At 44.9% G+C, this 27987-nt stretch overlaps 1 protein-coding gene across 4 annotated transcripts; it reads right to left on the minus strand.

The window, feature by feature from the left end:
* Positions 1–1694: 1694 nt before the first annotated feature.
* Positions 1695–27986, minus strand: PUS10 (pseudouridine synthase 10). Of its 4 annotated transcripts, none has more exons than XM_081001029.1 (18): positions 27965–27986; positions 24901–25049; positions 23625–23888; positions 22959–23045; positions 22474–22508; positions 21623–21734; positions 21227–21288; positions 20667–20712; positions 20056–20120; positions 19129–19214; positions 17977–18102; positions 15124–15180; positions 14572–14648; positions 11996–12051; positions 10397–10514; positions 5365–5507; positions 4333–4432; positions 1695–3534 (listed from the first exon to the last, which is right to left on the minus strand). In XM_081001029.1, exons 2-18 carry the CDS (start codon positions 25036–25038, stop codon positions 3493–3495), a joined length of 1614 nt encoding a protein of 537 aa, XP_080857155.1. In that variant the 5' UTR covers positions 25039–25049; positions 27965–27986; the 3' UTR covers positions 1695–3492. The 4 variants fall into 4 exon arrangements, with proteins under 4 accessions (XP_080857155.1, XP_080857153.1, XP_080857154.1 ...); XM_081001027.1 differs by lacking the exon at positions 27965–27986 and adding an exon at positions 26679–26818; XM_081001028.1 differs by lacking the exon at positions 27965–27986 and adding an exon at positions 26515–26603.
* Position 27987: the final 1 nt, after the last annotated feature.

Here is a 27987-nt window from a genome sequence, read left to right on the forward strand (position 1 = left end):
CGAAGCCGGGCTCAGAGCGGCTAACAACAGTAAAATAATACAGCATTCTAAAATCAATTCATTATAAAATCAGTTCATATCAAATTAATGGCAACCATTGGGCTAGAGTTCTGTGAGGATTGCCAAAGGAGGGGGTCAGGCTGTGCCTTGGCCAAAGGTCTGGTGGAACAGCTCTGTCTTGCAGGCCCTGCGGAAAGATGTCAAGTCCCGCAGGGCCCTAGTCTCTTGTGACAGAGCGTTCCACCAGATCGGAGCCATAGCCGAAAAACCCCTGGCTCTGGTTGAGGCCAGCCTAACCTCCCTGTGGCCCGGGACCTCCAAGATGTTTTTGTTTGAAGACCGTAAGGTCCTCCGTGGGACATACCAGGAGAGGCGGTCACGTAGGTATGAGGGTCCTAGGCCATATAGGGCTTTAAAAGTTAAAACCATCACATTAAACCTGATCCTGTACTCCACTGGGAGCCAGTACAGCTGGTACAGCACTGGGTGAATGTGATTTACTGGCAAAGATGAGGTGTTGTTCAGAGTTGACCCTACCATTCAGCAAAGCAAGGGGCAGCAGGGGCAGTTCCTCCTGATCACCTTTGTGTGCCAGAGCTGGGGATGGGTAAAACTGTCAGTTTTGGTTTCTGTGTTCCTGATTTTTACCCCCGTCTTAAATTCAGCTCTCTACATCTCTACATCATAGCACTGTAGAGCTGGAAAGAATCTCAACTAAAACTTCCTGGACAGATGGCCATCCAACTTCTGCTTATAAACCTCCAAGGAAGGAGAGTCCACCATCATCCGAGGGAATCAATCACTCTGTTGAACAGCTCTTACTGTTAGAGAGTTCTTCCTGATGTTTAGTCGGAATCTTCTTCCTTGTAAGTTGAAGCCATTGGTTTAGGTCCTACCCTCTGGAGCAAGAGAAAACAAGCTTGCTCCATCTTCCCTCTCGGCAATCTGAGAGAGCGCTGCCAGTCAATGTAGGCAATACTAAGTAGACAGATAAGGCAGACCCCAATGTTCCTTTTTTCTATGTGGAAGAGGAACCTTTCATCATGTGAGACTGTTGCCCAACACACATATTTCAGTCATTTTGAAGCTAGCGATGCAGCCATTTTGCTTTGGTGTGAGGAAATACAGTGGTACCTCAGGTTACAGACGCTTCAGGTTACAGACTCCGCTAACCCAGAAATAGTACCTCGGGTTAAGAACTTTGTTTCAGGATGAGAACAGAAATTGTGCGGCAGCGGAGGCGCAGTGGCAGCGGGAGGCCTCATTAGCTAAAGTGGTAACTCAGGTTAAGAACAGTTTCAGGTTAAGAACGGACCTCCAGAACAAATTAAGTTCTTAACCTGAGGTACCACTGTATCTAAGGTCTAAGAGAGTGGCTTGTCCAACGCTGGAAAGATTTATTCTTCGTGTACTTTCAGAAGACAAAATGGCTCTTCATCGGAGGAGAAACCATTTCAGATGTCAACCGAAGGTCCACATCCGGCTTACTGCCACATTGCCCAAAATTTGAGCGAAACTGATACTTCATTGGTGTTTGTGAAACACCAAGTGTGAGGCAGAAATGATGAGTTCTGCCAGAGGCGTCCATCTGAGAGGCAAAGTGATCCTTGCCCGCAGACCAGAAAAGAAGCAAAGCAAAATTTACCACCAGTTATGGAAACAGCTGCAAATTTCAACAAAGACTGGAACACTTGAGAGAGAGAATTTTTTTATAAAAGTTTATTTTCTTAGTAAAAATAAAACTCGGAACTTTTTGGGGGGTACAGTTGCCTCTCACATTAAAACATCATTCATTATTATGTCACACTATCCTTTCTTCCCCATTACACAATTCTGGCCAAATACCACTTTCTGAAGAGAAAGGGGTGGCTCTGGATTGATTTAGAATTATGGCATGTCCTTGCAAAAGAGTAAGCAAATCTTCCTCTACTATTAATAGGAGATGCAGTTATTCAGGGCTGCCTTTACATTGGTACAGATCCAAGACTGATGCTGCAATCCCATGCGTACTAAAATATCTGAACTCAGTGGGACTTACTTCCAAGTAAACATGCACAGGATTATCCCCTTGTGCAATCTGCGCTGAATGGCATCAGCTCACCCAGAAGTATCAGAATCCTGGCAATCATTGCACTCTGACTGGAATTGTATTGTGAACAAACACAAACCCCTGTGTTGCAAAATGTAACTATCTACAAAAATGCAAACGCAACACACTGGCTAATATCTGTTAGTGAATATATAACTGGTTATGATATCATTCAAAATAGACAAATAAGCCATTTCAAAATGATGTATGTATCATACAACACATCTCACAAAATACACAAGTAACTACAAGTTGCTAATTGCAGCAGAGTCAAAGAAAGAATCAATATAATCGGTTATGATCTCACAAAATATACAAGTAACTACAAGTTGTTAAGCAGCTACTCTATCCAGTGAGCACTGATCCAATAGCATAATCCCTACTAGTATGAATATTTCATTGATAATTATTCGCTGATGAAGACTTTATTCCGAAACAGTTGAACGATTCCGGCTATACTGTCCTTTTGAGACTTCGGACGTCTTCCTTTGAGATACAGCTTGGCATTCCTTGCCGTTCATTGATCTGTTTGATTCTTTGTTTGACTCTGATACAATTAACAACTTGTAGTTACTTGTATATTTTGTGAGATGTGTTGTATAATATATACAGTGGTACCTCGGGTTAAGTACTTAATTCGTTCCGGAGGTCTGTACTTAACCTGAAACTGTTCTTAACCTGAAGCACCACTTTAGCTAATGGGGCCTCCTGCTGCCGCCGCGCCACCGGAGCATGATTTCTGTTCTCATCCTGAACCAAACTTCTTAACCTGAAGCACTATTTCTGGGTTAGCGGAGTCTGTAACCTGAAGCGTATGTAACCTGAAGTGTCTGTAACCCGAGGTACCACTGTACATCATTTTGAAATGGCTTATTTGTATATTTTGAATGACATCATAACCAATTATATATTCACTAACAGTTATTAGCCAGCGTGTTGTGTTTGCATTTTTGCAATTATATTGTGACAGGCCTCAGATGATCAGAGGACAGATGGCAACTCATTTTTAGCTATTTAATAGAGAACCAAAGCCTGCAGAAAGAGCCAGAGGAACGCCATTTGGCAACCCAGTGAGACCAGAGTTCGCAGGCTGTGGGAACAGAGAACTCTGCTCTATTTTCAAAGATATGTTTTGAGAGACCATGTTATCTTAGAAGCGCAACCAATTCCGCTGGCTGGGCGTTGGATATATATGCATTTACAAAGTGGTTGAAGTACCAGATGTTCTTCATTATAACATAGGTTTTTTTTAGTTTTTTTTAAAAAAATAGATCAACATGATCTAAAAAAGGGTAACAATTTTTTTGGAAAGCCAACCAGCTTACAAAAAACCCTGGTGCTGTAACCAGTCACTGACAAGACTGTCGCCCCTTCATTCTCCACATCTTGAAAGTTAAAACTTCTCATTTATCATCCAGAGCTGGAGGCCAGTCAACATCCACCGACTGCAGAGGGAAGGAAACAAAATGCAAGCATTAAATCACAAATGGGAGACTCCCACTTGTTAATATAGCATATATGGATCTCTAGCCAGAAAACGGGTGGCGCTGTGGGTTAAACGAAAGAACCTAGGACTTGCCAATCAGAAGGTCGGCGGTTCGAATCCCCGTGACGGGGTGAGCTCCTGTTGCTCGGTCCCTGCTCCTGCCCACCTAGCAGTTCGAAAGCACGTCAAAGTGCAAGTAGACAAATAGGTACCGCTCCAGGCGGGAAGGTAAACGGCGTTTCCATGCGCTGCTCTGGTTCGCCAGAAGTGGCTTAGTCATGCTGGCCACATGACCCGGAAGTTGTACGCCGGCTCCCTCAGCCAATAAAGCGAGATGAGCGCCAGAGTCGGTCACGACTGGACCTAATGGTCAGGGGTCCCTTTACCTTTAGCCAGAAAATGGCTGAAATGGCATATGAAGAAGAGAAGAAGAAGAGTTTGGATTTGATATCCCGCTTTATCACTACCCGAAGGAGTCTCAAAGCGGCTAACATTCTCCTTTCCCTTCCTCCCCCACAACAAACACTCTGTGAGGTGAGTGAGGCTGAGAGTGTGACTAGCCCAAGGTCACCCAGCAGCTGCATGTGGAGGAGCAGAGACGCGAACCCGGTTCCCCAGATTACGAGACTACTGCTCTTAACCACTACACCACACTGGCTCTCTATGAGGGCATGGATGCGTCATAACTTTATACCTGGAAGTATCACGACAATTCTATGATTGTTACTACAAAGAGGAACAAGGAAGTAGCACTCACTTCTACATCCAGCTCCAAGATGTCAGCGGTTGTGCCCAAGAGCGTACCAATGTTCGGCTTGGTTCTTCCAAAGTCTCCATGAACAAACTCTTTAATGTAACTAGATTGCCATTAAGGACAAAATGAGAAGGGTCAGACGACCCCACAAATCTTGAACGGTGGGGGGCGGGCAAAGGAAGGGCTGACGCTCAGTGAGCATCTGCTTTGCACGCACAAGGCGCCAAGTTCATTCCCCAGCATCATCACACAGGGCTAGCAAAGGCTCCTGCTGGAGAGCGCCTGCCACTCTGTGTTGGCACTATTGGGCTGGAGAGTGGCTGCCAGTCAGTGTTGGCACTATTGAGCTGGATGGACCCATGGGATGACTTTGCATAAGGCAGCTTCCGAAAGGGCACAGTGTGTGGAGCCCAGAAAGGGAGTGTGGCTTGTTCATTAACATTCACCACTGGTCCTGCAGCATTAGACCAAGTGGGTGGGCTGTACCCCAAACTGGGGTTGTGTGTACGCTGTGTGTTTCACTAATCACTCTGCAAAATCTTGCCCCAAGAAACACTGGATTATGCAGCCTGCACACGTCATGGAAATTCAGAAAGCTTGTTATCCTGACCTTCCTCCAAGGAGTTCAGGGTGGTGTATATGGTGCGGGTTTTTTTTGGGGGGGCATTGTGATGTGGGTGGTGCTGTGGGTTAAACCGCTGAGCCTAGGACTTGCCGATCAGAAGGTCGACGGTTCGAATCCCCGCAACGGGGTGAGCTCCTGTTGCTCGGTCCCTGCTCCTGCCAACCTGGCAGTTCAAAAGCACGTCAAAGTGCAAGTAGATAAATAGGTACCGCTCCAGCGGGAAGGTAAACGGCGTTTCCGTGCACTGCCAGAAGCGGTTTAGTCATGCTGGCCACACAACCTGGAAGCTGCATGCCGGCTCCCTCGGCCAGTAAAACAAGATGAGTGCCGCAACCCCAGAGTCGGTCACGACTGGACCTAATGGTCAGGGGTCCCTTTACCTTTACCTTACTGTGGCTCAAAAAGGATACGTCCCGGCCTGCGTCTTCAGATGGAGACGGAAATGATGCTCATCTATGTACTCCGACTGCATGGTGTATATGACACGAACCCTGACGGCTAGCGGTCGCCGGTGGAGGACGCGCAGTGGAGTTTTTTGATCGAGCTTTAATTCCTGTCCAAGAAATAAAAAAACAAACAAGCAGAAATGCAGAGCATTAAGTACAGCAGATACACGAGGAAATATATAATTGTTTCTGTGCTGCAAAAACCCGCTGAGTTATAGGGCACATAGCTGCGCTATATAACTCTTACCAGTTATGACGGCAGACTTCTTGCCCTCGCCCTCCCAGTCCAAATACCAAACCGATGGAAGCGATAACTTCAGTGTTTGGAAGGTGATATTGCAATTAAGCACATCTCTGTATGCTAACGTAAGTGGATCAGGAATCCACAGACCTCACTCAGAAGCAACCGTGGGTGTCAACAGTAAGTCCAAATCTGCAAACACGAGCATGGCCGAAACTAGAGATGTCAGATAAATTCGATTCAGTTTGCCTTTACGGTTAACCTATCTAAATCACACTTCTGTAAACAGTAAGTTACCCGAAGCACCGCCAAATCTTCAAAATTCACACTTCTCTGAATTCTGCAGGGCAGTTCTCTAGCCAAAGCAATGCATACTTTGTGCACATAAACTAGGTATGTAAATGAAAGCAACATGCAAAAAAGTATTGCTTTTTCGGGGAACTGCTTCGCAAAAATGTCTGTATCAGGCAAAACTACATACGAATATGTGTATTTTAGGAGAAATTTGGACTAAAGCACTGGTGAATTTTCATTCATGGGGGGGGGGGGAAATGCAAACTGAACTTTAAATTGGAAAAAGAAGAAACTAAAATTGACAAATACATCCATCCCTAGCCAACAATGAACATACATCTTATTTTAATGAACTGACTTTTGCACAACTTTGGAAATCCACTTCCGAGCTAGGGAGGAGGTAGGGTTGCGGGCTTCACGCCCCTCCCCACACTCGCGGGGGCTGCCTCCAGCCCCACACGTTAGCAGGGAATCCTCGGACCTTGTCATACCCTGTGCCAGCCAATCGGCTGGTGCGGGGGGCGTGGCCTCGCCTATTTAGGTCTGGCTCAGCCGAGGACCACCCTCTTTCCAGCGCAGCAGCTGACCTGGTTTTCCCTCTCCTCCCACCCATTAGGCTAGGTTCTCTGACGCTGCTATGAACTTCGGTGGGTCGCCGTCAAGGGGCCTGGTAGGAATTTTTCCATCTGGCAGATTGGCTCCAGCCATTTGGTTTTCGCCTACCTTGTAGCAAACTGTCACAACTTCATGGTATGGGCGGTAGGCATTGGTCGGGGTACAGTCTATTGTTATGCAGATGAAGGGGAGAGAAGGAGCGCCATCACCTTCCCCCAAAGCGAAGGCTAGTCCGGTAAAGGATTCCGGGGGGCGTGGCCTTGTCCTAAGCCTATGGAGGTGTGGGCCCACGGCACGCCCCCAAAAGGTGACCCCAGGGGAGGGCCTAGTTGACGTGCCTCAGCAGGACTCCTCCCACTGGTGGTTAACCCTCACCGGCCAGGCCGGTTAGTGGTAGGACCAATGCCTAAGCCAATACTGCTCAATTCCTGTAATCAATAAAGTTGTGGCCTAATTCGACCCATTAACCTGAATTCTTGTGTCCTGTGTCTTTATTTCCATGGGGGGAGGCAGGAACTCGCCACACAAAGCTTTTACAGAGTTACAACTAAATACAATAAACTCTGCTTATAGAGATGGGAGACACAGAGGCATACCAACAAACGAACGTGTTTGCATTAGGGGATGTCCTGAAGTAGAGGACCTTATGCATTATATCTTGCACTGCCCCTTATATAATGAAGCAAGAGAAAGATTTTTAGCACCTATAATGACAAGCTCCCCTGGCCAGAACCCCTCTGGCATGATTTTATATCTCCCCGCAGACACAGATAAGTACGTGACCTGGCGTGTAGCACTCTTTGCAACTGCTGCTAGGAAAATTAGAGCAAATTATATAGCCAAGGTAGCCACCAACTGCAAAGGAGATGAATTTATTTGACCCTATCTACATCAAGCTATATTCTATCTTTATCACCAAACTCTGAATATAATTGAACACTGTATTAATTAACATCATTTTTTAATATATTAGTGGCCATTTATTAATTTTAGCTTATAAATTTTATTGTTTAATGTTTTAATTTGTATATTAAGATACTTTTATAGCTCTGTTTAGAGTAGGTAATGTCTTGATAACATAAATGTTTTAAGTTTTTTGTATCAATCCAGTATATTTTCTTTTAATTGTGGAATGATTCTGTGTGCATTGTGGCAGCGTCTGGCTATGTGCAATAAAACTGACTGGCCATCCCTAGCCAAGACACTAACAAATCCGTGCAGCAACCCTGAAAGGTGGGTTAAGCGGAAAGAGTGTGTGCCTAGACCACGGCCACCAAGGGAACTTCTTAAATCAGGCAGGTCTTTAATTGGGGAGTCCTATGGCCACCAAGAGGAACATGGGTGGCGCTGTGGGTTAAACCACAGAGCCTAGGGCTTGCTGATCAGAAGGTCGGCGGTTCGAATCCCCGCGACAGGGTGAGCTCCCGTCGCTCAGTCCCTGCTCCTGCCAACCTAGCAGTTCGAAAGCACAAAGTGCAAGTAGATAAATAGGTACCAATCCAGCGGGAAGGTAAACGATGTTTCCATGTGCTGCTCTAGTTCGCCAGAAGTGGCTTAGTCATGCTGGCCACATGACCCGGAAGCTGTACACTGGCTCCCTCGGCCAATAAAGCGAGATGAGCGCCGCAACCCCAGAGTCGGCCACGACTGGACCTAATGGTCAGGGGTCCTTTTACCTTTATGGCCACCAAGGGAACTTCTTAAGTTGGGCAGGTCTTTAACTGGGGAGTCCTAAATTCCAAGTGTATAGTTAAAGCTATGGTTTCCCCGGTAGTGATGGAAGTGAGAGCTGGACCATAAAGAAGGCTGATCGCCAAAGAATTGATGCTTTTGAATTATGGTGCTGGAGGAGACTCTTGAAAGTCCCATGGACTGCAAGAAGATCAAACCTATCCATTCTGAAGGAAATCAGCCCTGAGTGCTCACTGGAAGGACAGATCCTGAAGCTGAGGCTCCAATACTTTGGCCACTTCATGAGAAGAGACAACTCCCTAGAAAAGACCCTAGTGCTGGGAAAGATGGAGGGCAGAAGGAGAAGGGGACGACAGAGAATGAGATGGTTGGACAGTGTTCTCAAAGCTATGAACATGAGTTTGACCAAACTGCGGGAGGCAGTGGAAGACAGGAGTGCCTGGCGTGCTCTGGTCCACGGGGTCACGAAGAGTCGGACATGACTAAACGACTAAACAACAACAACAAATTCCAAGTCCAACATTTGGCCCACTATACTCTGTTGTCTCCCTTGCCACAATGTGCAGGCTGCAATGGCCTGGCTGCCTGTGTCTTCCTGTCAAATGGGAGGAATTTTGCCACATTAACAAGAGCACACAGGGAGCAAAACAGGCACCTTGCAGGAAGGAAGGCGCTTCTGTAGGCAGAACCCTCACAGAGATTGTACTCTGTTGTGCAACTGCAGCGTGAGTAAGACAGGGCCTGCACAGAGATGTGAGCCCAAGGGTCACGCAGAGGCCATGGAAAATCTGAGTGGGAGTAGAATTCAGTTTCCCTTCTTCTGAAGAATAAAAATACAGAGGAAAAAATGAGATTACTGTGTAGCCCTTACTGGTTGTGAAGCTATGCTTAAAACTGGGCTGGACAATTTCTAGTGAAATCTCAAAAAGGCTGGTTATGGGGGCCGAAGAAGAGGTTTCTCATGGCTGGGCCTGCGGCATAATTAGCAAAGCCAGAATAAGTTTTGAAAACTTAGAAGGCAAATCAAGACGTGTTCAATGTGCAACGTGAATTGATATGGGTTTTGCACTCCCTGGGTGCCTAGTTTGAAATTTAGACTTATTTATTCTCCTGAATCAGGAATGTATACGCCCGCAGAGCAACGAGAAGAATTGAGATAGTATACCGTATATTGCCGATACAGTCAACTCTGGTTTCCCCGTGTTATGATTTTAGATTCTGGAGAAACATGCAGATGGACATTCCCACCACACAATGCCCATCTTTCGCACATTAGCGGAGAATGGCATATCTCAGATATTACGGGCATTATAGTAAGATCTGTTAACAGCACACACAGTCAGAGCACGCAAAAATCTCATCCCTGGTTACTCCAAAGTTCTCTGTGTCTCAGCAAAAGGGCGTTTGTTTCTGCTACTGTTATACAACTGCCAGTCAAAGTCTTTGCTCATCTGTTGTTGTTGTTTAGTCGTTTAGTCGTGTCCGACTCTTCGTGACCCCATGGACCAGAGCATGCCAGGCTCATCTACTGGTAATTAACAAAGAAAGAAAGAAAGAAAGGAAGGAAGGAAGGAAGGAAGGAAGGAGGGAAGGAGGATCTCTGGCGTCTTTTAATTTCGTGACTGCTGTATGGAAGTGAGAGCTGGACCATAAACAAGGCTGATTGCCAAAGAATTGATGCTTTTGAATTATGGTGCTGGAGGAGACTCTTGAGAGTCCCATGGACTGCAAGAAGATCAAAGCTATCCATTCTGAAGGAAATCAGCCCTGAGCGCTCACTGGAAGGACAGATCCTGTAGCTGAGGCTCCAATACTTTCCTCATGATAAGAGAAGACTCCCTGAAAAACCCTGATGTTGGGAAAGATGGAGGGCACAAGGAGAAGGGGACAACAGAGGACAAGATGGTTGGACAGTGTTCTCGAAGCTACCAGCATGTGTTTGACCAAACTGCAGGAGGCAGTGGAGGACAGGAGTGCCTGGCGTGCTCTGGTCCATGGGGTCACGAAGAGTCGGACACGACTAAACGACTAAACAACAACAACAGATCTCTGGCTGATTTGCTGTAGAGCCTGATCTACTTTCTGCTGCCCACCCGGGTCGTGCACAATGAAAACAACAAACAAATGTGATAAGTACCACCCCAGACACGCAACCTTCATGTTGTCTAGAAGCTCAATGTCTTCATTCCGGATGGCTTTTTCTGTCCATATTAAGGCACTGTAAGTTTTGGTCTTTGCTTCCTCGCCTTCTTTCATGTGCCCAATGGCCTCTCTGAAAGACAAGCAAATAAATGGGCAACGGCCACAGGAATCTGAAAGGTGAAAGGACTCAACAGTTCCGGTATATCTTTATGAATGGCTTGGGGTGTGTGTGTGTGTGTGTGTGTGTGTGTGTGTGTGAACCTTCTCTCTTTCCCCCATCCTGCAGGGTACAGTGATACCTCGGGTTACGTACGCTTCAGGTTACAGACTCCGCTAACCCAGAAATAGTACCTCGGGTTAAGAACTTTGCTTCAGGATGAGAACAGAAATCATGTGGTGGCAGCGGGAGGCCCCATTAGCTAAAGTGGTGCTTTAGGTTAAGAACAGTTTCAGGTTAAGAACGGACCTCCAGAACGAATTAAGTTCTTAACCCGAGGTACCACTGTAGTGTAATGCCTGTAGGCAGGGCTGTGGCTACCTAGACATTCTGCACCCAGAGATTCCTGGTTCTGCAACCAGAATAAATTAGGGAAGTAAAGTAGGGCTGCACTGTTTAAAACAATTAATTGGTTCACAAAATGACTTTATAAACACACACACATTTTTTTATCAAAAAAAAAAGTGGCCAGGTTAATTGGTTAGTATACTTCCTTTTAAAAAGTAAAATAAAAATAAAAATACAAGTGCTAATAAAAACCGCAGGGTTTAAAAAGACAGAACAGAGGGGAATGCCTGTAAGACAATGCCTCCTACGGCATATGTTTATCTTTTTTGCTCATATGCACATTTGATTAATGAATTGCAGAATCCACTGAAATCATATAATTAATAATAATGAATGTTTTCTTTAATGGAGTGAGAGCCCTAAACCAAGGCAAATTCCCCTACACTTGTTTTTCTGTGTGCGTAATTTGAGTCTCACTCCACCCTCCACCAACAGGAGGACTGCTTAGCACCCTCCTCTTCTGGCTTCTGAAATTTCGCTAGGGGCTAGGAACTTGCTTTTTTTAATAAAAAAAAAAGATCTCCATAATGTGTGTGACTATGCAACACGTTCACAGCTATGAAAAAGCAGTATGCTGGACGTGCCTTGCTTTAATTAGGACAGCTGAGCTATACTAAGGGCTCAATTTCTGTTACAGATCACAAAGGCCCAGCTCTGGAATCCATTTACAATCTCGGCTTCGAAATATGTGAAATGAAATCCTGCAATGTAATGGAAGCTCTGCCTTCTGCCTCTTATCTCCCTCTAAGGGCAACTGTTGAGGGCAGAGAATTGAACTGCGATTGCATTATACCATTTCTGGACAGGTGACTAGAAGGATACTGTTGAAGGAAACAGTTTAGTTTGTTTTGCCTGTCCCAAAACCCTCCCAAATCAGAGCTTTCTTTGGGCGCGCTTCAAGGGCGGCAGAATCCCCCTGTTGTTGCTGCTGCTTCTTCTACTGCCATTTTGAAAGAGCTTCACAGAGATGGCACAAGGTTACGGCCTCAAATTCCCTGCTTTTCCACACACCAAAATAAGCTTTATTCAAGTACCAAAACACTGACCTGGTGACGAGCTGTAGATCACGAACTTGGACTTTGTCTGAAGAGTTATTTATTATCTATAAACAAACAAACAAAGATTACCTCAGCCTCATCTGACTGTTTAAAAATTTAAAAAGATTCCAGGGTTTTGCAGTTAAAAAACAGAAAGGCAATGGCAGTTCCCTCATACAATGGTTTGAGAAGAAACTGCCTTTTTCTCTGGGAGGAAGAAATAGCCAGAACCAGTGAAAGTGCCCAATTTTTGTTCTGCTTTTTAAAAAAAGCTCTAATCTAAATACAAAGTGCTGCTGGCCGCAGTGTGTAGAGCACAGCTTTCCAAACTTCTCATGTTGGTGACACACTTGTTAGACGTGCATCATTTCATGACACAGTAATTAATTTTTACTAGCTAACCAGAGGTTAAACTAACCCCTTTCTGGTTTTGGGAGGAGTGCGGGGAGCGTTCGCACGACACACCGACACACTAACATTTCGTGACACACAGTTTGGAAAGCCCTGGCGCAGAGTGTTGGGCTAGGAGTGAGAAGACTTGGGTTCAAATCGCCCACGTTCCACTACCTTCCGACCCAATCTACTTCACAGAGTTACGGCAAGGATAACACTTGCGGGAACTGTGCAAACTGCCTTGAGCTCCCTGACAGAAGACCTGACTTCTTTAACCAAAAATAAATCAGATGAAGTTATAAAATAGCAAACAGTAAGCATGAATCAAATCACAACACTGAACAGCTCTTACTCCTTAAAATATTTTGACTGCATCTTGATACAAGGCAGCCAACAGCTCAGTGTATTGTTTGCCATCTCTAACCTGTGCGTATCTGAAGCCAGCGCTGCTAACCTCTACCTTTCTCATTGATAACCCTTTCATTAATCGGCAGCCGTGGGAGTGTCTGAAGGAGCATTTCCACCCCCATCATTCAGCCTGAGGTCCAGCTCCAAGGGCCTTCTGGCAATTCCCTCCCTGTGAGAAGTGAGGTTGCAGGGAACCAGACAGAGGGCCTTCTTGGTGGTGGCACCAGCCCTGTGGAACGCCCTCCCATCAGATGTCAAGGAAATAAACAATTATCTGACTTTTAGAAGACATCTGAAGGCAGCCCTGTTTGGGGAAGTTTTTAATGTTTGATGTTTTATCGTGTTTTTAATATTCAGTTGGGAGCCACCCAGTATGGCTAGGGAAACCCAGCCAGATGGACAGGGTTTGTATGTACGTATAAATATTATGCCATTCATTCACTGGACATCTAGACGTTTAGCAAATTCTGTATCCTACCAACTTTTTCTCCCTTGAAACTATGCCATCGAAATGCCCACGTAATCCTTCATTATTAGGCTGGTTTTGTGTAGCATTTGTATATCCCTCTAACTTGCTATTGGACTCAGAACTTTCTCAGGAGGTCTCCCACCCAGGGACTGTTTAGCTTCAAAAAAGTGGTCGCATCCTATGCTTCCAGATCATGTCCTGGGAATCATTGGAAGGTGAACAAATGTTATCAAAGGAGAAAGGTTTTACTACAGAATTGTATTTTAAAAAAACTGCCTGGAAAAAAAACTTCAACGAATAATCCTCTAAATCCCAAAATAGTAAAAACAAAAAAAAAAAACCAGTTTGTATTAAGGGTAGTTTTGGGAAAACCTGTAGAGTAATGTACCGTATTGGCCTGAATATAAGCCGCATCTTTAAAATTGGAGGGGAAACAAGAAAAAATACCCAAATGTAAGCTGCTTCATTCCTTGCGGCTCCTGGTTGCATCCTGGGGGGGTGGGGGAGCCGCGCTGTGTTGCCAACGGCCTTCCCCCTTCCTCACTCTCTCCCTTCCTGGCCTTGGGGGAGAGGACGGGGGATTACGCACGGGGCGGACGCCACTTTGCCGCACTCCTGGCTGCATACCGTAAGGTTGCGAATATAAGCCACACTTTAACTTTTCACGGTCGGAATTTGGGGAAGAAGTGAGGTTTCAGGCCAATATGGTATTAAAAATTGTAATCCGATTCCCTGAGCGTGACTGGGTAAATTCCACAGAACCCTGAGTATAGTGGTACCTCAGGTTACAGACGCTTCAGGTTACAGACTCCGCTAACCCAGAAATAGCACCTTGGGTTAAGAACTTTGCTTCAGGATGAGAACAGAAATTGCATGGCGGCGGCGCACCAGGAGGCCCCATTAGCTAAAGTGGTACCTCAGGTTAAGAACGGACCTTTAGAATGAATTAAGTTATTAACCCGAGGTACCACTGTATCAGGGAGGCTAACTTTCCACTTTTCTTACTACTCTTTTATAAGAGGGGTTGGGATGTGCAAGGCACTGGTCTTAATGGATTGGCAGGATCCGTAAGAAGGGACAGCCCCTTAGGTATCCTGACCCCAAGGTGGTTAGGGCCTCAAAAGGAAACAGCCAGGACCTTGGGAGGAAAGGGTCAAGTCTTGTGTCTTGATGCCCTAAAAAAGGTTTCAATCACAGACGGGTAGCCGTGTTCGTTTCTTGCAACAAACACCACAAAGAGTTTTGTGGCAGCTTAAAGGTGGCTTTGCAGACCGCCTGCCAGTGTACCATTTCCAACACCTTGAAAGCCATTTACCTGTTGAAGCTCCTTCATTTCCTCTGCAGCCAAGTGGACTTTCCGAGGATTCACGAGCTCAATCGCGAAGGGCCTTCCTGTCAAGGTTGGAGCGACCATGAGGTGCAGTGGGGGGAAATGAGGACAGGGAGTTGCAAGTGACTGCATAATATGATATCCACAGATATTTTTGGTGGAGTAAAAGGGGGGGGGGAGTAAAGGAAAACACTCTATTCGCAGGGCCTTGAAATGCTTTTACTTTGTAAACAGCTCTGGGAGCCCATTTGGGGTGCAAAAGCCATAAATAATAAGGCATTTCTAAATCTGTGAATTTATGCTGCCAGCACAAAAACTGTATGAAACTTTTAGAACGTGAAATCTAATTGCTACACAGATATTTGAATGCAAGGTGCAGGCACTATTCTGACCCACCACCAGAGGGCACTGTCTGCTTAAGGGGCTCCAAACATACCAGCTTGTGCCATTGCCAGGACAATCCTTCTGAATCCAATGGGGCTTATTCCCGGGTAAGTGTGTTTAGGATTGCAGACTTAGGCTGCGAGCCAAGCTTACCGTTGCCCAGTGTTCTCACATCCACATCTTCTCTTCCGGAGGATGAAAAATTAAAACCTTCGAAACAGGAAGGAAAAGGTCGGCTGAGCTTGCTAACTCACCAATGCCAGTATCCTTTCCACACAACCCTGAGCCCGTTGCTGGACTCCACGGCTTGGGGTCAAACAGAAAAAGTGCTCTTAGCTCCATTCTATAGTTTCCAAGCACAAATCAAAGTGTTGGTGTTGACCTTTAAAGCCCTAAACGGCGTTGGCCCAGTATACCTGAAGGAGCGTCTCCACCCCCATCATTCTGCCCGGACGCTGAGGTCCAGTGCCGAGGGCCTTCTGGCAAGAAGCAAAGCTACAGGGAACCAGGCAGAGGGCCTTCTCGGTGGTGGCACCCGCCCTGTGGAATGCCCTCCCATCAGATGTCAAAGAGATAAACAACTACCTGACATTTAGAAAACATCTGAAGGCAGCCCAGTTCAGGGAAGTTTTTAATATGTGGCATTTTATTGTTATTTTTCATCTTTGTTGGAAGCAGCCCAGAGTGGCTGGGGAAACCCAGCCAGATGGGTGGGGTACAAATAATAAATAATAAATAATTAATTATTAATTATTAAGCCCCTGTAAGAGCAACACTAATGGGGAACCCATCTATGGTGCGGACAGGGAACAGTACGGATATGAAAAACACTGGACACATTTGGGGTCCGTGCTGAAGAAGCCCACAGGGCACCCCCCAGCCCCAGCCAGCAAGGCCACGAATTTCATAGGGGACCTTTCAGTCTGGAGTGAAGACAAGTAAGAGGGGGCCATGTATAAAAAATGCATGGTGTGGAGAAAGTGTGCAGGGTGACATTTCTCTCCCTCTCTCATAATAAAATAAAAACTTGGAGCCACCCAATAAGGCCGGATATTGGGAAGATTCAGTACTGAGAACAGGAAGGAGTTCTTCACAATGTCAGTTTGCATTTCTTAGTACAGAAAGTATTGATCTGGTGTGTAAAGATCTTTCCTATTCTACCAACTTCAAGAGGGTTCTGGAAGCTTCTCTGTGTGAAAGAAGCAAGCAGAAGGTTCATGATGTTTGGGTTATTCCTTCAGAGAAGCTGAGTAAAGCTGGTTTGAACTGGTTCTCTTATCTCTTCTGTCAAGAGGCCAAAAGGAGCCCGGGTTTCACTTTCTCTTTCTATCTCTTTTCCTTCCGTTGTGGTGTTCTGTACACAGTATGCTTAGTGTTAAGGTTTAGACTTATTGTAAGTTATTGTAAGTTTAAGTTAAGTCTGCTGCAGCTGGATTTCCTGACTATATTAGATTTGTGACCATTACAGTGGTACCGCAGGTTACATACGCTTTAGGTTACATACGCTTCAGGTTACAGATTCCGCTAACCCAGAAATAGTGCTTCAGGATGAGAACAGAAATTGTGCTCCGATGGCGTGGCAGCAACAGGAGGCCCCATTAGCTAAAGTGGTGCTTCAGGTTAAGAACAGTTTCAGGTTAAGAACGGACCTCCGGAACGAATTAAGTACTTAACCCGAGGTACCACTGTATGCTCATTTGCCTTCAGTAGCAGTAAAGCTCTGCTGGATGAAATAGAATTGCCTCTGGTCTATTTTTTGGAAATCCTGCAACATGTTTAAGTCTTTACTCTGCTGACTGTACGCTGGAATCTGCTCTGGATCAATATTGAGTGGAATTCCATGACAAGTTAAACTATGGAATGAATTCCCACAATGGGTAGTGATGGCCACCAGTCTGGCTGGCTTCAAAGGAAGATTGGAAGATAAAGTTATGAATGGCTCCTAGCCACAGTGGTTGCGATCTACCTTCAATGCCAGAGGCACTATGTCTCTGAATACCAGCTGCTAGGAAACAGATTCTGCTTGTGGACTTCCCACAAACCCCTCACTGGCTTCGTTGAGAGCGGGATGTTAGACCAGGTGGGCCTCTGCCCTGAACCAGCAGCCAGGCTCTGTTTATGTTGTTATGAGGGGAGCTGCAGCCCAGAAACACCCGGAGAGCAGCAGGTTCCCCACCCTTGCTGTGTGGGCAAATGCTTTTCCTCTGGAAGCAAGAAGAATTACCGATGAAAGAAGAATGGCGGATGAAATTAATGCACTATGCAGAATTAGATAAATTAACAGGAAGGATTCGAAACCTGCGGGACCAGAGATTCTTAGAAGACTGGAGTAAATATATGAACTATTTGAAAAGCAATTGTAATGAACAGATTACGCTAGTAGGACTGCAAGAAGTTCTGTAAGGAGGACTATTTGAAATATTACAAGAAAATGAAGAGAATTATTAGTTAATGACAATTAAGAATAAGAGAGAAAATAAGAAATGTAGAATAAGTGATAAAGAACAGAAAATCATCAGAGGTTGTTGACGGAAGTCTAAAATATTGTATAAGATAAGAAGTTATGTTAAATGATTGTTGAAAATGATATGTAAAAAAACCCAATAAAAATGTATTTTTAAAAATGCTTTTCCTCCACCACTGAGGTTTCATCGAGAGGACTAACGGCAAGGAGATGTTCTCTTGGGCAAGTGAGCCACCCTGTTGCATGGGGACAGGTGGTCCAAAAACGAGCCATTAGATTTTTCTACAGGTAGGTTTTTACCCAAAAAGAAAGGCTTCTCCAGAACAAAAATGGCACCCAACCTCTTGGCAAAAGTAGGTTAAGGTGGGAGTACAAACAGGTGATTCTAAGAAGGGTGTTCCAGGATGTGGGCACTACCACTAAAAAGGCCACGCCCTGAATGTAACTTTCCATCCAATAGATTTTGGGTGGCTTGATTAAGTTATGCATGGGAGACATGCAGGTATAGGGACGCACACTCAGTGCCTACAGAAAGCACTCACTGTCTGCTTTGAAGGCAGCCATGAGATGTTCTGAGATCAGTTCTTCGACGGAAGACTCCATCTTCCTCTCTCCATCTATAATCCAGGGAGTCTGGGGTAACGTTCTTGAATATTTGTTATATCTCCCTGTAAAGGAAACAGAGGGTATTTAGTACCCTGTAAGTTTCGCAAAAGTAGCAAAGATTTATTTATTTTTACTTGAAGCAGGTGAAACAAACAGCACAGCACTATTTATTAATTTATGCACCCACATAATGCCCAAATAGGCTTCTAGGTTTTTTACAAGTATATCAAGAGATGACTGCAAGGGGTGGGGGGAAGACCCACTATATATTTATGTACTGTATTTTTCGCTCCATAAGACGCACTTTTCCCGTCCTAAAAAGTAAGGGGAAATGTGTGTGCATCTTATGGAGCGAATGCAGGGGGGAGGCAGGCAGGAAAAGCCCCCAAGAGCCACACACAAGCTCCGGGCGGCTCTTGCGGGCTTTTCCCCAGGAGGAAGAAGGGACTAACGCGGCCAGTCAGTCCCTTCTCCCTCCTCGTAGAAAAGCCCGCAGGAGCCGCGTGCTCCTTAAAGGGTGCGCGGCTCCTGTGGGCATTTGCGGGAGGTGGGGGTATTGCCATAGCCGCGCGCAGCCTCTCCCTGCCAGAGAGGTTGCGCGTGGCTAAAGAGGAAGCCAAGACAGCGAGCGGGATGGAAAGGCTGCGCGCCTGTCCACTGCTCCCCGACCTGCTCTTTGGGGCTGGTGGCGGGCTTCCCCCCCACCAGCCCCAAAGAGCAGGTCGAAAGGAACCCGAAGCCTCTGGAGCGCAGCGGGAGTTCCCACTGTGCTCCAGAGGCTTCAGGTTCCCTTCACTGAAGCCTGGAGAGTGAGAGGGGTCGGTGCGCACCGACCCCTCTCACTCTCCAAAGTAGCTGCCTAAAGGCGACTGAACGCACCTTGAACTGCACCTTGTTTTAGAGGGGGAGAACAAGAAAAAAAAATCTCCCCCTCTCTGCGCAGCTCCTCCTGCCGCTTCGCTTAAGGGACGCTGGGCAGAGAGGGGGAGAGTTTCTTTTTCTTGTTCTCCCCCTCTAAAACAAGGTGCGTCCTATGGTCGGGTGCGTCCTATAGAGGTGCGTCCTATAGTGAAAAATACGGTATTTACCGGCAATGAAGATGGCCCCATTGGTACACTGAATGTCGACAGCTGTGCAAGGCTCCTTGGGTGAAGTCAGAGGGCATTGAAAGTTTCTGTATAGGAGAAAATAAAGGAGCGAGCCATTAAAAGCACACGACAAGACCCTGGCAGGTTGAAAGAGAGAGAAAATGGCCTCAGATGTATATTACAGTAAGCCATAAAGCTACCTCAGAGGTTAAAAGCCTAGGAAAACAGGAGAGATATTTGCCTGGTGCCTAACTGCCATGACTTAAGCACAGGTATGGGCCCCTGGGGTGAGAGTTGACAAGCAAGGTGTTGTAGCTGAAAAGGCCCTCACCCCCGTATGGTGGAGCCACTTGGAGGAAGAGGAACAAGACATTAGACCCCTTGGTTTTCTGAAATTCAGTATGTCCTGCATAAGATTCGACTGAATCAGTATCAGAGTGGCTTGTGCAGAACTTCAGAAAGCAGAAGGATCTAACGCCTTGTTTCTTCCAGTAATTTGATGTCCTTATCAGAGTTCAAGCTATTCCCATGTTGAAGAATTGGAAATGAAGTGTTAGCTGTTTTCCAAGACTACCTTTCTCTAAAGCCAGAGATTGAAATACTGAATTTGTTTCATTCTCAGTTGCCCCAGAATGCATTCAACTGCAATTACTGTCAGAGAGAGAGAGAGACCTGTCAGAAATCACACAACTGAGACACACAGTGGCCAAGAGAGACATACATGCAGATCTGAAATCACAGTGAATTTTGGGGTATGGGGAACCAAATGCAGACGCCACACCCATTTAGACTCAGAATGTATTAACCCATTTACTTATTACTTCCAGGTTTATATGACATTTTCACCTGTAACATTTCACTTTGCTCTTTGATTTTCCTGATAAATTCCCATACACCAAGGTTAAAATAGGTTCAGAGCTCACTTACTTAAGAAAATCTTCTTCGCTGATCATATCCAAAGCCTTAACCACAGCCATTCTGGTGAAGACAGACTGCAAATGAATAAAGTATCAGGTATTTCGAAAACAATTCCTCTGTTTAATTCACTTCAGCTGAGTCAATGAAATGTCGTTTCTCAGAAACTGTTTCTCTGATACTGTTATTTTAATTAATACTTAATTGTTATTTTGGGTTGCAACACTTAGCTGCCACAATGTCCCACTGAATCCCGCAGGACTTACTTCTGAACATATATTGGATTGCACTGTTAATCAGAATCTTGTACATCACCTTGGGAAGCTTTGTTACAGAAAGATGTTAATACATTTTGTTGTAATTTTTTTGGATTCTAACTGTAAGGTGCTTTGGAAACCAAACTTGGCTGGGGAATAAGTTTTAGAACTCACACACAGTAAGGATGTAATCCAAATCCAGGACGTAAATCCCACAAGAACAGAAAAAATGAAGAGTAACTTTACTACACAGTATAAGGAGGGAGGAAGGAAGAACAGTAACAAGTTTGTGATGGCTTGTGACCCTACTAAATTCTGATCTTGCAAAAAAATGGGAAAGAGAATAATTTCCCAGAAATTGCTTACCTGCTTGTTCTTTTCTTGTTTGAAGCAACTTGGACATGCTGAGGCTCTAAATGGAAAAACAAACAGCATTTAATTGTTTGAAAACTTTTTTTAGACATGGAGTCAGAACAGATTCAGTGAGGACAAGGTTGCAAAGGCCTATGCACCTGGTGTCTAAGTCAGAGAGCATCCACCAAGAAGATCTTTCCTCTCCTTCCTGACATCAAAACATTGGCTGCTTCTTGGGTACAGATACCCCTCTCTGGATATTGTGTCTAATGTTAATCGAAGGTGCTGCCTACTCTGGGTGGATGCCTGACAGTGTGTATGGAGGTCCTGGGCTACCCAGACGACAAGACCCAACCCCTTTGGCTTGGCTGATGTGGTCCAGAGGAAAGCAGAGCCATACATTTGGCACCAGCCTGGCTGCAGGAGTTGCCGAAAGGAGGCGTACAAGGCGCCATCCAACCGTCTTAGGGAATCCACTCTGGATTTGTGCAGGAGTTACTCCTTAGCCTGTTCTCCTCCCAAAGATGTCCCTGTGAATGTACAACGCCATTATTCATCACATCCCAACTTACAGGAAATGGCAGTCCTCGTCTGTTTCTGGATGAGCGAAGACCACACTGACTTCAAACAGGCTCTGAGTCGCAATTTAAAAGACAGTGGAAAGTTATTGTTTAATTCGGTAGTGGAAATGTAACATTCTCCCATTCCCTTCTGTAGCCTTGAACTCTGTTTGGGTACCTGCCTGAAACTCTCTCCCTCGTTTTAGCTCTGCACAAAGAAAACGAGCTTGTCAGGAGGAAAGGTTCTTCCCTCGCTCTGAAATTTTCCATGTGCAGGGATAATTAAACTTTTTTTTTATTATTTAGAGGAGGATTCAACCACCCATGCACCATTCTGAAGTGGCGCAGACCAGGCACAGAAGGCCCATGACAATAAAACACTGTTGAAGTTATATAGTTATACAATACCTTTCCATCAGCAGGGACCCCCAATTGCTCCAGGAACAGGGGGTGAATAATCCATTTGTATGCTTCCTTTAGCTGAACAAGGTCTTCTTTTTCTGCTAAAAAATCCTGTTTCCTAAATGATTTTTAAAAGTAAGACTCAGCATCTTAAATCAAGCGGGAGGAGTGGGAGGGGGAGAGAATTCAATCAATTCTGTTTAGTTTCAAAATACTCATTTCAATCGATAGTTTTGAAATTGTACCTCTACTCTCAAGAATTTTATAACCCAAAGTACTAACAGCAACTAGAATACATGTTGTAACATTTGCTAATGGAAGGACCTGCCAGCAAGAAAGAGGAAATGACTAATTAAAAAGGGCAGTTCAGTAATGCTGTGACTGGAGCAAAAAACCCACAACTGATTAGAAGTTTAAAAAGAAAGGGGCAAGGATGAAACGCCTAATTAAAGTATCAGCTGGTGTGAGAAGCAAGGCCTCTACTGAATGGGACTTGCTTTTCATTAAATATTATGTTAGGACCTTGCCTGCAAAGATGCGCTTTTGTGGGATTGTTGTGGGGGAATTTAGCACTATGTGAAACAACCGTGATGCTTCTCCTTCCAGCTCAGTGCAGGAACAACAATGGATCAGTGGTGCTAAGGGGCTTTAGTATTAAGACGATAAACTGAGTTGGGCAATCAGAGGAGTTAACTACCAAGGGAAGAGGGTGAGATATTGCACATTACACCCTCTCAATACGATTCCCCTCACACGTCCGCCAAGCACACACCAAAAGAGAACAATACAGTGCCAATGACATTTGAAAACCTAGCACACAAGGCAGGATGGAAAAAACCCCACCAGGAAGTACTCACTCCATTTCCTCTTTTACTAGCAACCATGCTGCATGCTTCAGGCATGGACCGAGAAAAAAACAGAAAAATGAAAGAGAAAGGGGGGGGGCAGAGAGAGAGAGAGAGAGAGAGAGAGAGAGAGAGAGAGAGAGAGAAGTGGTAAATTAAATGGCTTCATAACCTTCTCATCTAACTAGCTGAAAAAACCCAGACCAAGAATCGGCTACATTCACAGGAATCAAAGCCACACAGGATACACAACATCAGACGTGGCCAAGTCTCCCACACCAATTCAAAAAGCCAAGCTTCAGATCAGCCTAGCCCAATTTGCCCTCCCTCTCACTCACCCCTCGCCCAATTGCTACTGGCCATGTATTGCTGGATGCCACACATGGTGTATTTCCTAACAGGCGAAAACAAGTAAGTTTTTTAACCACCCCTGCCCCCTTTCCTTCTCAACGAAGGCCATACTCAGAGCACAAACAAAAGCACAAGCAAATACTCACCTCCCTTACAGATAACTGTGGGGGGAAAGAGACTGAAAACACAAAGCTGGTAAACTGGTATTCAGAAGAATTAATCTTGTGGCACACCTGAAAAACAATGAACTATGTTTATTATTGTTATTTAAATATAAATACACACACACACACACACACACACACACACCCGCTATGCAATTAAAAAAGTTCTCAAAGCAATTGCACCTTGTACAAGAAGGCTTGCAAACATGTTTGAATAAAATTGTTTTACATTCTCATCAAGGACAAGCTTCCCTATGTAGATGTGCTTGCTTCTACCAAAGGAATTCTTCTGTGTAGTCAGGACAGCTCACTAACAGTCCCACTGCCTGCATGCTTACTTGGAAGTTAAGTTCCACTGTGTTCGTTGGGGCTAGCTCCCAAGTAAGCATGTGTACAATTGCAGCCTAAATGAGATTTCAGCAAGGAAAGTTCAGTAAAACCCTTAGAGGTATACAACTAAGTTTTAATCGCAGTAGACCCATTGAAATTAATGAACATGATTAAGTTAGGTTCATCTATTTCAATGGGTCAACTCTGAATAAGACTTAGCTGAATGCCACCCACTACATGCATGCTGTATATGTGTACATCCATGGGAAATGCTGCAGTTTTTTTCAACAGTAAAACTACCAACCAGCCGACACTTACCGCTTTGACAAAATCCATCTCACAGAGCTCTTGCAGAATTCCCAGGCAGATGCTACACACAGATGGCCTTAAGTTCTCATCACCACCAGCAGTTCTATCATTCTCTGCATTAGGTACCTGGTGGCTTCCATTTGAGGTCTGTTCCTCCCCTTCTTTGACACTATCCAGTTTGATTCGCTTATAGGGAGGATTTGCTGTTTCACAAGGTAATTTGTTCTCCTCTGTAGTGTTCTCCAGAAACTCATGCAGTTTGCTAAGCAACTCCTGATCGATAAAGGAAGCAGAGTAAAACTTGGTAGGTAGAAGGGTGCCAGGGGTGGCTTCAGAATGTACTGTGAGCCCAACAGCCAGGTGTCCTGAAATCAACAGCTCCTGTAAATGCGCAACAGTCTTTCAACAGAGAATAATGTCAAATAATCTGTTGCCTTGCAAATTAATGTGGATCTGCTAAGCAATTAAAAAGGTCTTTGATATTGTAGTCCTGTGCATATTTAGGTAGGGGTTAGACTCACGAACTTTGTGGGACTTAGTTTTGAGTAAATGTTTATAGGATTCGTATCCTATGTACATTGGTATCATACGTGTTTTGAGTAAATGTGCTTAAAATTTTATATATGGATATTATATGATGGCCTACACTTGAAACACCTAATACAGGTTTGGCGAGGAAGAAGAGGAGGAGTAAATGTGCACAGGATAGTATCATAAAAGTGACACCAGAAGTGAGAAGAGGAAGTGCACTTGTTCTTAGGAACATAGGAAACTGCCTTATAATTAGTCAAGTCAATGGTCTATCTAGCTCAGTACTGTCTATGCGGAGTGGCAGTGGCTTTCCAGGGTTTCAGACAGGGGGCATTCCCAGTCCTAACTGGAGATGCTGGGGACTGAACCTTGGACCTACTGTGTGCAAGGCAGATGGTCTACCACTGTGTCATAGTCCTTCCTCAGAGCTGCAGGTCTTTCCTATACTTCTTAGACAGATAATGGGGAAGAATGTGGACTGGACTTCTGGGTAGGTGGAAGACACAGGGGAACTGGAGAAAGTATATGATAGAGGGAAAGGAGACAACAATGGATTTTAAATAGGTCGACAGCTGTTTGTTGTTCCTCATTTTGGGGTTCTGCAATTTTTGTCTCCCCACTCCAAATGCCCCAGCCTCCTTTCATTCCCCAAGAATATGCCTCTTGCTTTGAAAGGAAGACCTGGATCAGAGAGATCTGAAAATGAATTAAAACCACCCCATCATTATCATAATGTACTTCAATTTAATCAAACCTTATAGGGTCGCCTGTACAAATCCTGAGATCCTATCCGGCAAAACCTGAAAATACAACGCGGGCATGCTCCAAAATTCAGTAACTTCTGAGCAATAGACTTGTCCTTTTCAGACAGTGCAGTTGTGCTGGTGCTCATGCTGGTGAAGCCTGTATTTGAAGAGAAAAACCATCAGCAGAAACACTACCACAGCAGGCTGGATTGAGGGAATTGAGGGAACACTCATTAAAATAGCACAGCAGTCATTCAAAAGGGAGGACACAGAGATGCTGAGGACCATTCAGAAAAGAACAACAACGAGCATGGTCCCATGTATGAAATCATTTCCTTGTGAGAAAAGTCTGATTACTAGAAACCAAAGAACTAAATCTGGGCCACTGAAGTATGAATTGCCTTATACTGAAACTATTGGTGTATTTAGCTCAGTACAGTGGTACCTCGGGTTACATACGCTTCAGGTTACAGACTCCGCTAACCCAGAAAAATTACCTTGGGTTAAGAACTTTGCTTCAGGATGAGAACAGAAATCGTGTAGCGGCGGCACAGCAGCAGCAGCAGGAGGCCCCATTAGCTAAATTGGTGCTTCAGGTTAAGAACAGTTTCAGGTTAAGAACAGACCTCCAGAACGAATTAAGTTCTTAACCCGAGGTACCACTGTATTGTCTATGCTAAATGGCAAGGGGTATTCTCAGCCCTGCCTGGAAATCCCATTGAGGACCGAGACGGGGGCGTTCTGCATCCAAAGCAGCTGGTCTATGTGATAGGAATTTTATGGTCTTAGATATATGGTAATGTTCATAACTGCACATACATAGATCAGCACAGGAAAGCCAACCTGGAACCATTTTGATTCCTAAACTGACCAAATCCTTTCTCTGCAAGGTTACCCCATTGTCTCTTCACTCACAAATCCTGTCTCAAGGATATGTCTGTTTGAATAAGGTGTGAGCCTGTGACCTGGCCCAGGAAATAAGTATTTTACCACTACAAAAGAATGGCCAGGCTCCCCAGGCAATCCAATCAAGTAACTTGCCAGACAGGAGATAAACTGTGACAGGAGAAAAACAACATTTAAATTTCTGTGATGTAGGTGGGATGTATCTGAGGGGTGGTCTTAGGTTACACCCCTTCTGTGATGTATGCATAATGTTTCTGGGGGTGGTCCTGATCTAGAGAATGGGAATTTCAAAAGTCTTTATAAGGCCTTGCACGCCATTGTTCTGGGTCCTCTTCCTCTCCTGCGTGTGAGGGGAGCACCCTGTTGCAACAGATCAATAAAGATCAAGCTTACTAGCTGCTTTGCTTCTCAATATTCTCTGGTTGGCCTCTGTTATTTTCTCCTACCAATAGGGAACCTATGTAAGGACTCTATATGGGCTCTTGGATACCCCATAAGGGAAAAGGGCATATTTTTATTTACAACATCTACCACTGAGCTGTGGCCCTTCCCTTCTTCCTGCACTGTATTTTTCCTGCACTGAAGAATACCACTCCCGTCTCCTCTTTCCACTTCCACCGCCACTAGAGTTTCCGCTACTTAGGCCGTCATCACTATCTGATAACACAAGCCATACTATTCTAACGCTTAAATTCTAAGATGAAAACCACATTTACCTAAGAGCAAGCCTCGACTTGCTTTCGAGTAAATATGCGCATAGCGTTGCGCACTACCTCCCTCCTCTCTCAGATTTTGCTAAAAGCAACTCACTGCGCCCAAATAGCTTAAAGAACGCCCCACCCCTCCATTCCTAAGAACCCGAGGTTATTTTCCAGCTCACCTGCCTCTTTTCGCTTGCCAAACATAAAAAAAAACTATGGGGGAACCATTCACCCGTTGCACCCTCGGTCCGCTCATCAATGAGTTCCGCTCTCGTAGGGAGAGAAAGGGGGAGAGAAAAGGAAACAGCCTCCCAGAAACAAGAGTTCCGCCTCCAAGTTTGCGGCGGCCTGCAGTCAAGCCTATAGGGTACCCAAGCTTCTAAAGGCTTTCCGAGCTATACTTCCGGATCCCAACAGCCGTTCCGTCGTGAGTGACCGTGCTTTAGAAAACATCTTGTTGCTCCTTCCGCAATAAAAACGAAACAAAGCAGCTATAGGCTTTGTTGGAAGACCCTGTGCCATGTTGGCTGAGCTCCAGAACTCAGGCGTCGCACCCCATTAAATGGCAATAGCTAACAATATGAATAAACTTTGAATAATTCAAAAGATAAGAAACGGGGCATTTGATGGGCGGTGGAGGAAAAACATTAAAAACACACACATTAAAATCGGCTAAAAACATCGGGAAAACGCAGGGCAGGATTTAGGTTTGATGAGGCTCTAAGCTACTGAAGGTAACGGGGCCCTTTATATGCCCAGCTGTCCTTTGTCAACAACAAATTGTCACTGTTTTTGTTGTTGAATATACGCTATATGGTAATTTATGGATCTAATAGCAAATAAAGGTAAAGGTAAAGGGACCCCTGACCATTAGGTCCAGTCGTGGCCGACTCTGGGGTTGCGGCGCTCATCTCACTTTACTGGCCAAGGGAGCCGGCATACAGCTTCCGGGTCATGTGGCCAGTATGACTAAGCCGCTTCTGGCGAACCAGAGCAGTGCACGGAAACGCTGTTTACCTTCCCACCGGAGTGGTACTTATTTATCTACTTGCACTTTGACGTGCTTTTGAACTGCTAGGTTGGCAGGAGCTGGGACCGAGCAACGGGAGCTCGGTCGCGGGGATTCAAACCACTGACCTTCTGATCGGCAAGTCCTAGGCTCTGTTGTTTAACCCACAGATAACAAAATATGCATTTTAACAAAGTAATTGTTGAACTGAAATACAGTTAAGAAGAAGTATATTAATAATGAAATACAATTAAGAAGTAGTATATTAATAGTGAAATAATTAAGCTGTAAATTAAAATTCATAAACTTAATAATGCAAACACATTGGCATTTAGCAGTAACAAAAGTTAACTCTTTAGAAACACAATTTACAAAGACTCATAATCTAGTCTCTAGAAACTTGATATAACATGAAATAATAATTTTAGGTTTTATTTTATTAGTTTTTTATCTTACATTTTGGAACTGTACATCCAGGT

The sequence above is a fragment of the Podarcis pityusensis genome (genome assembly GCF_964106645.2).
Source record: "Podarcis pityusensis genome assembly, chromosome: 3".
In the NCBI taxonomy this organism is placed as follows: Eukaryota; Metazoa; Chordata; class Lepidosauria; order Squamata; family Lacertidae; genus Podarcis; species Podarcis pityusensis.

Excerpts from the sequence above, each read along its gene's own strand:
- PUS10 (XM_081001027.1), bottom strand. The coding sequence starts at position 26,703 with ATGTTTGGCAAGCGAAAAGAGGCAG. Across the intron at positions 20,121-20,666 it reads AACAAGAAAAGAACAAGCAG|TCTGTCTTCACCAGAATGGC; the intron begins GTAAGCAATTTC and ends ATTCATTTGCAG. Across the intron at positions 12,052-14,571 it reads AAATGAAGGAGCTTCAACAG|ATAATAAATAACTCTTCAGA; the intron begins GTAAATGGCTTT and ends GTTTGTTTATAG.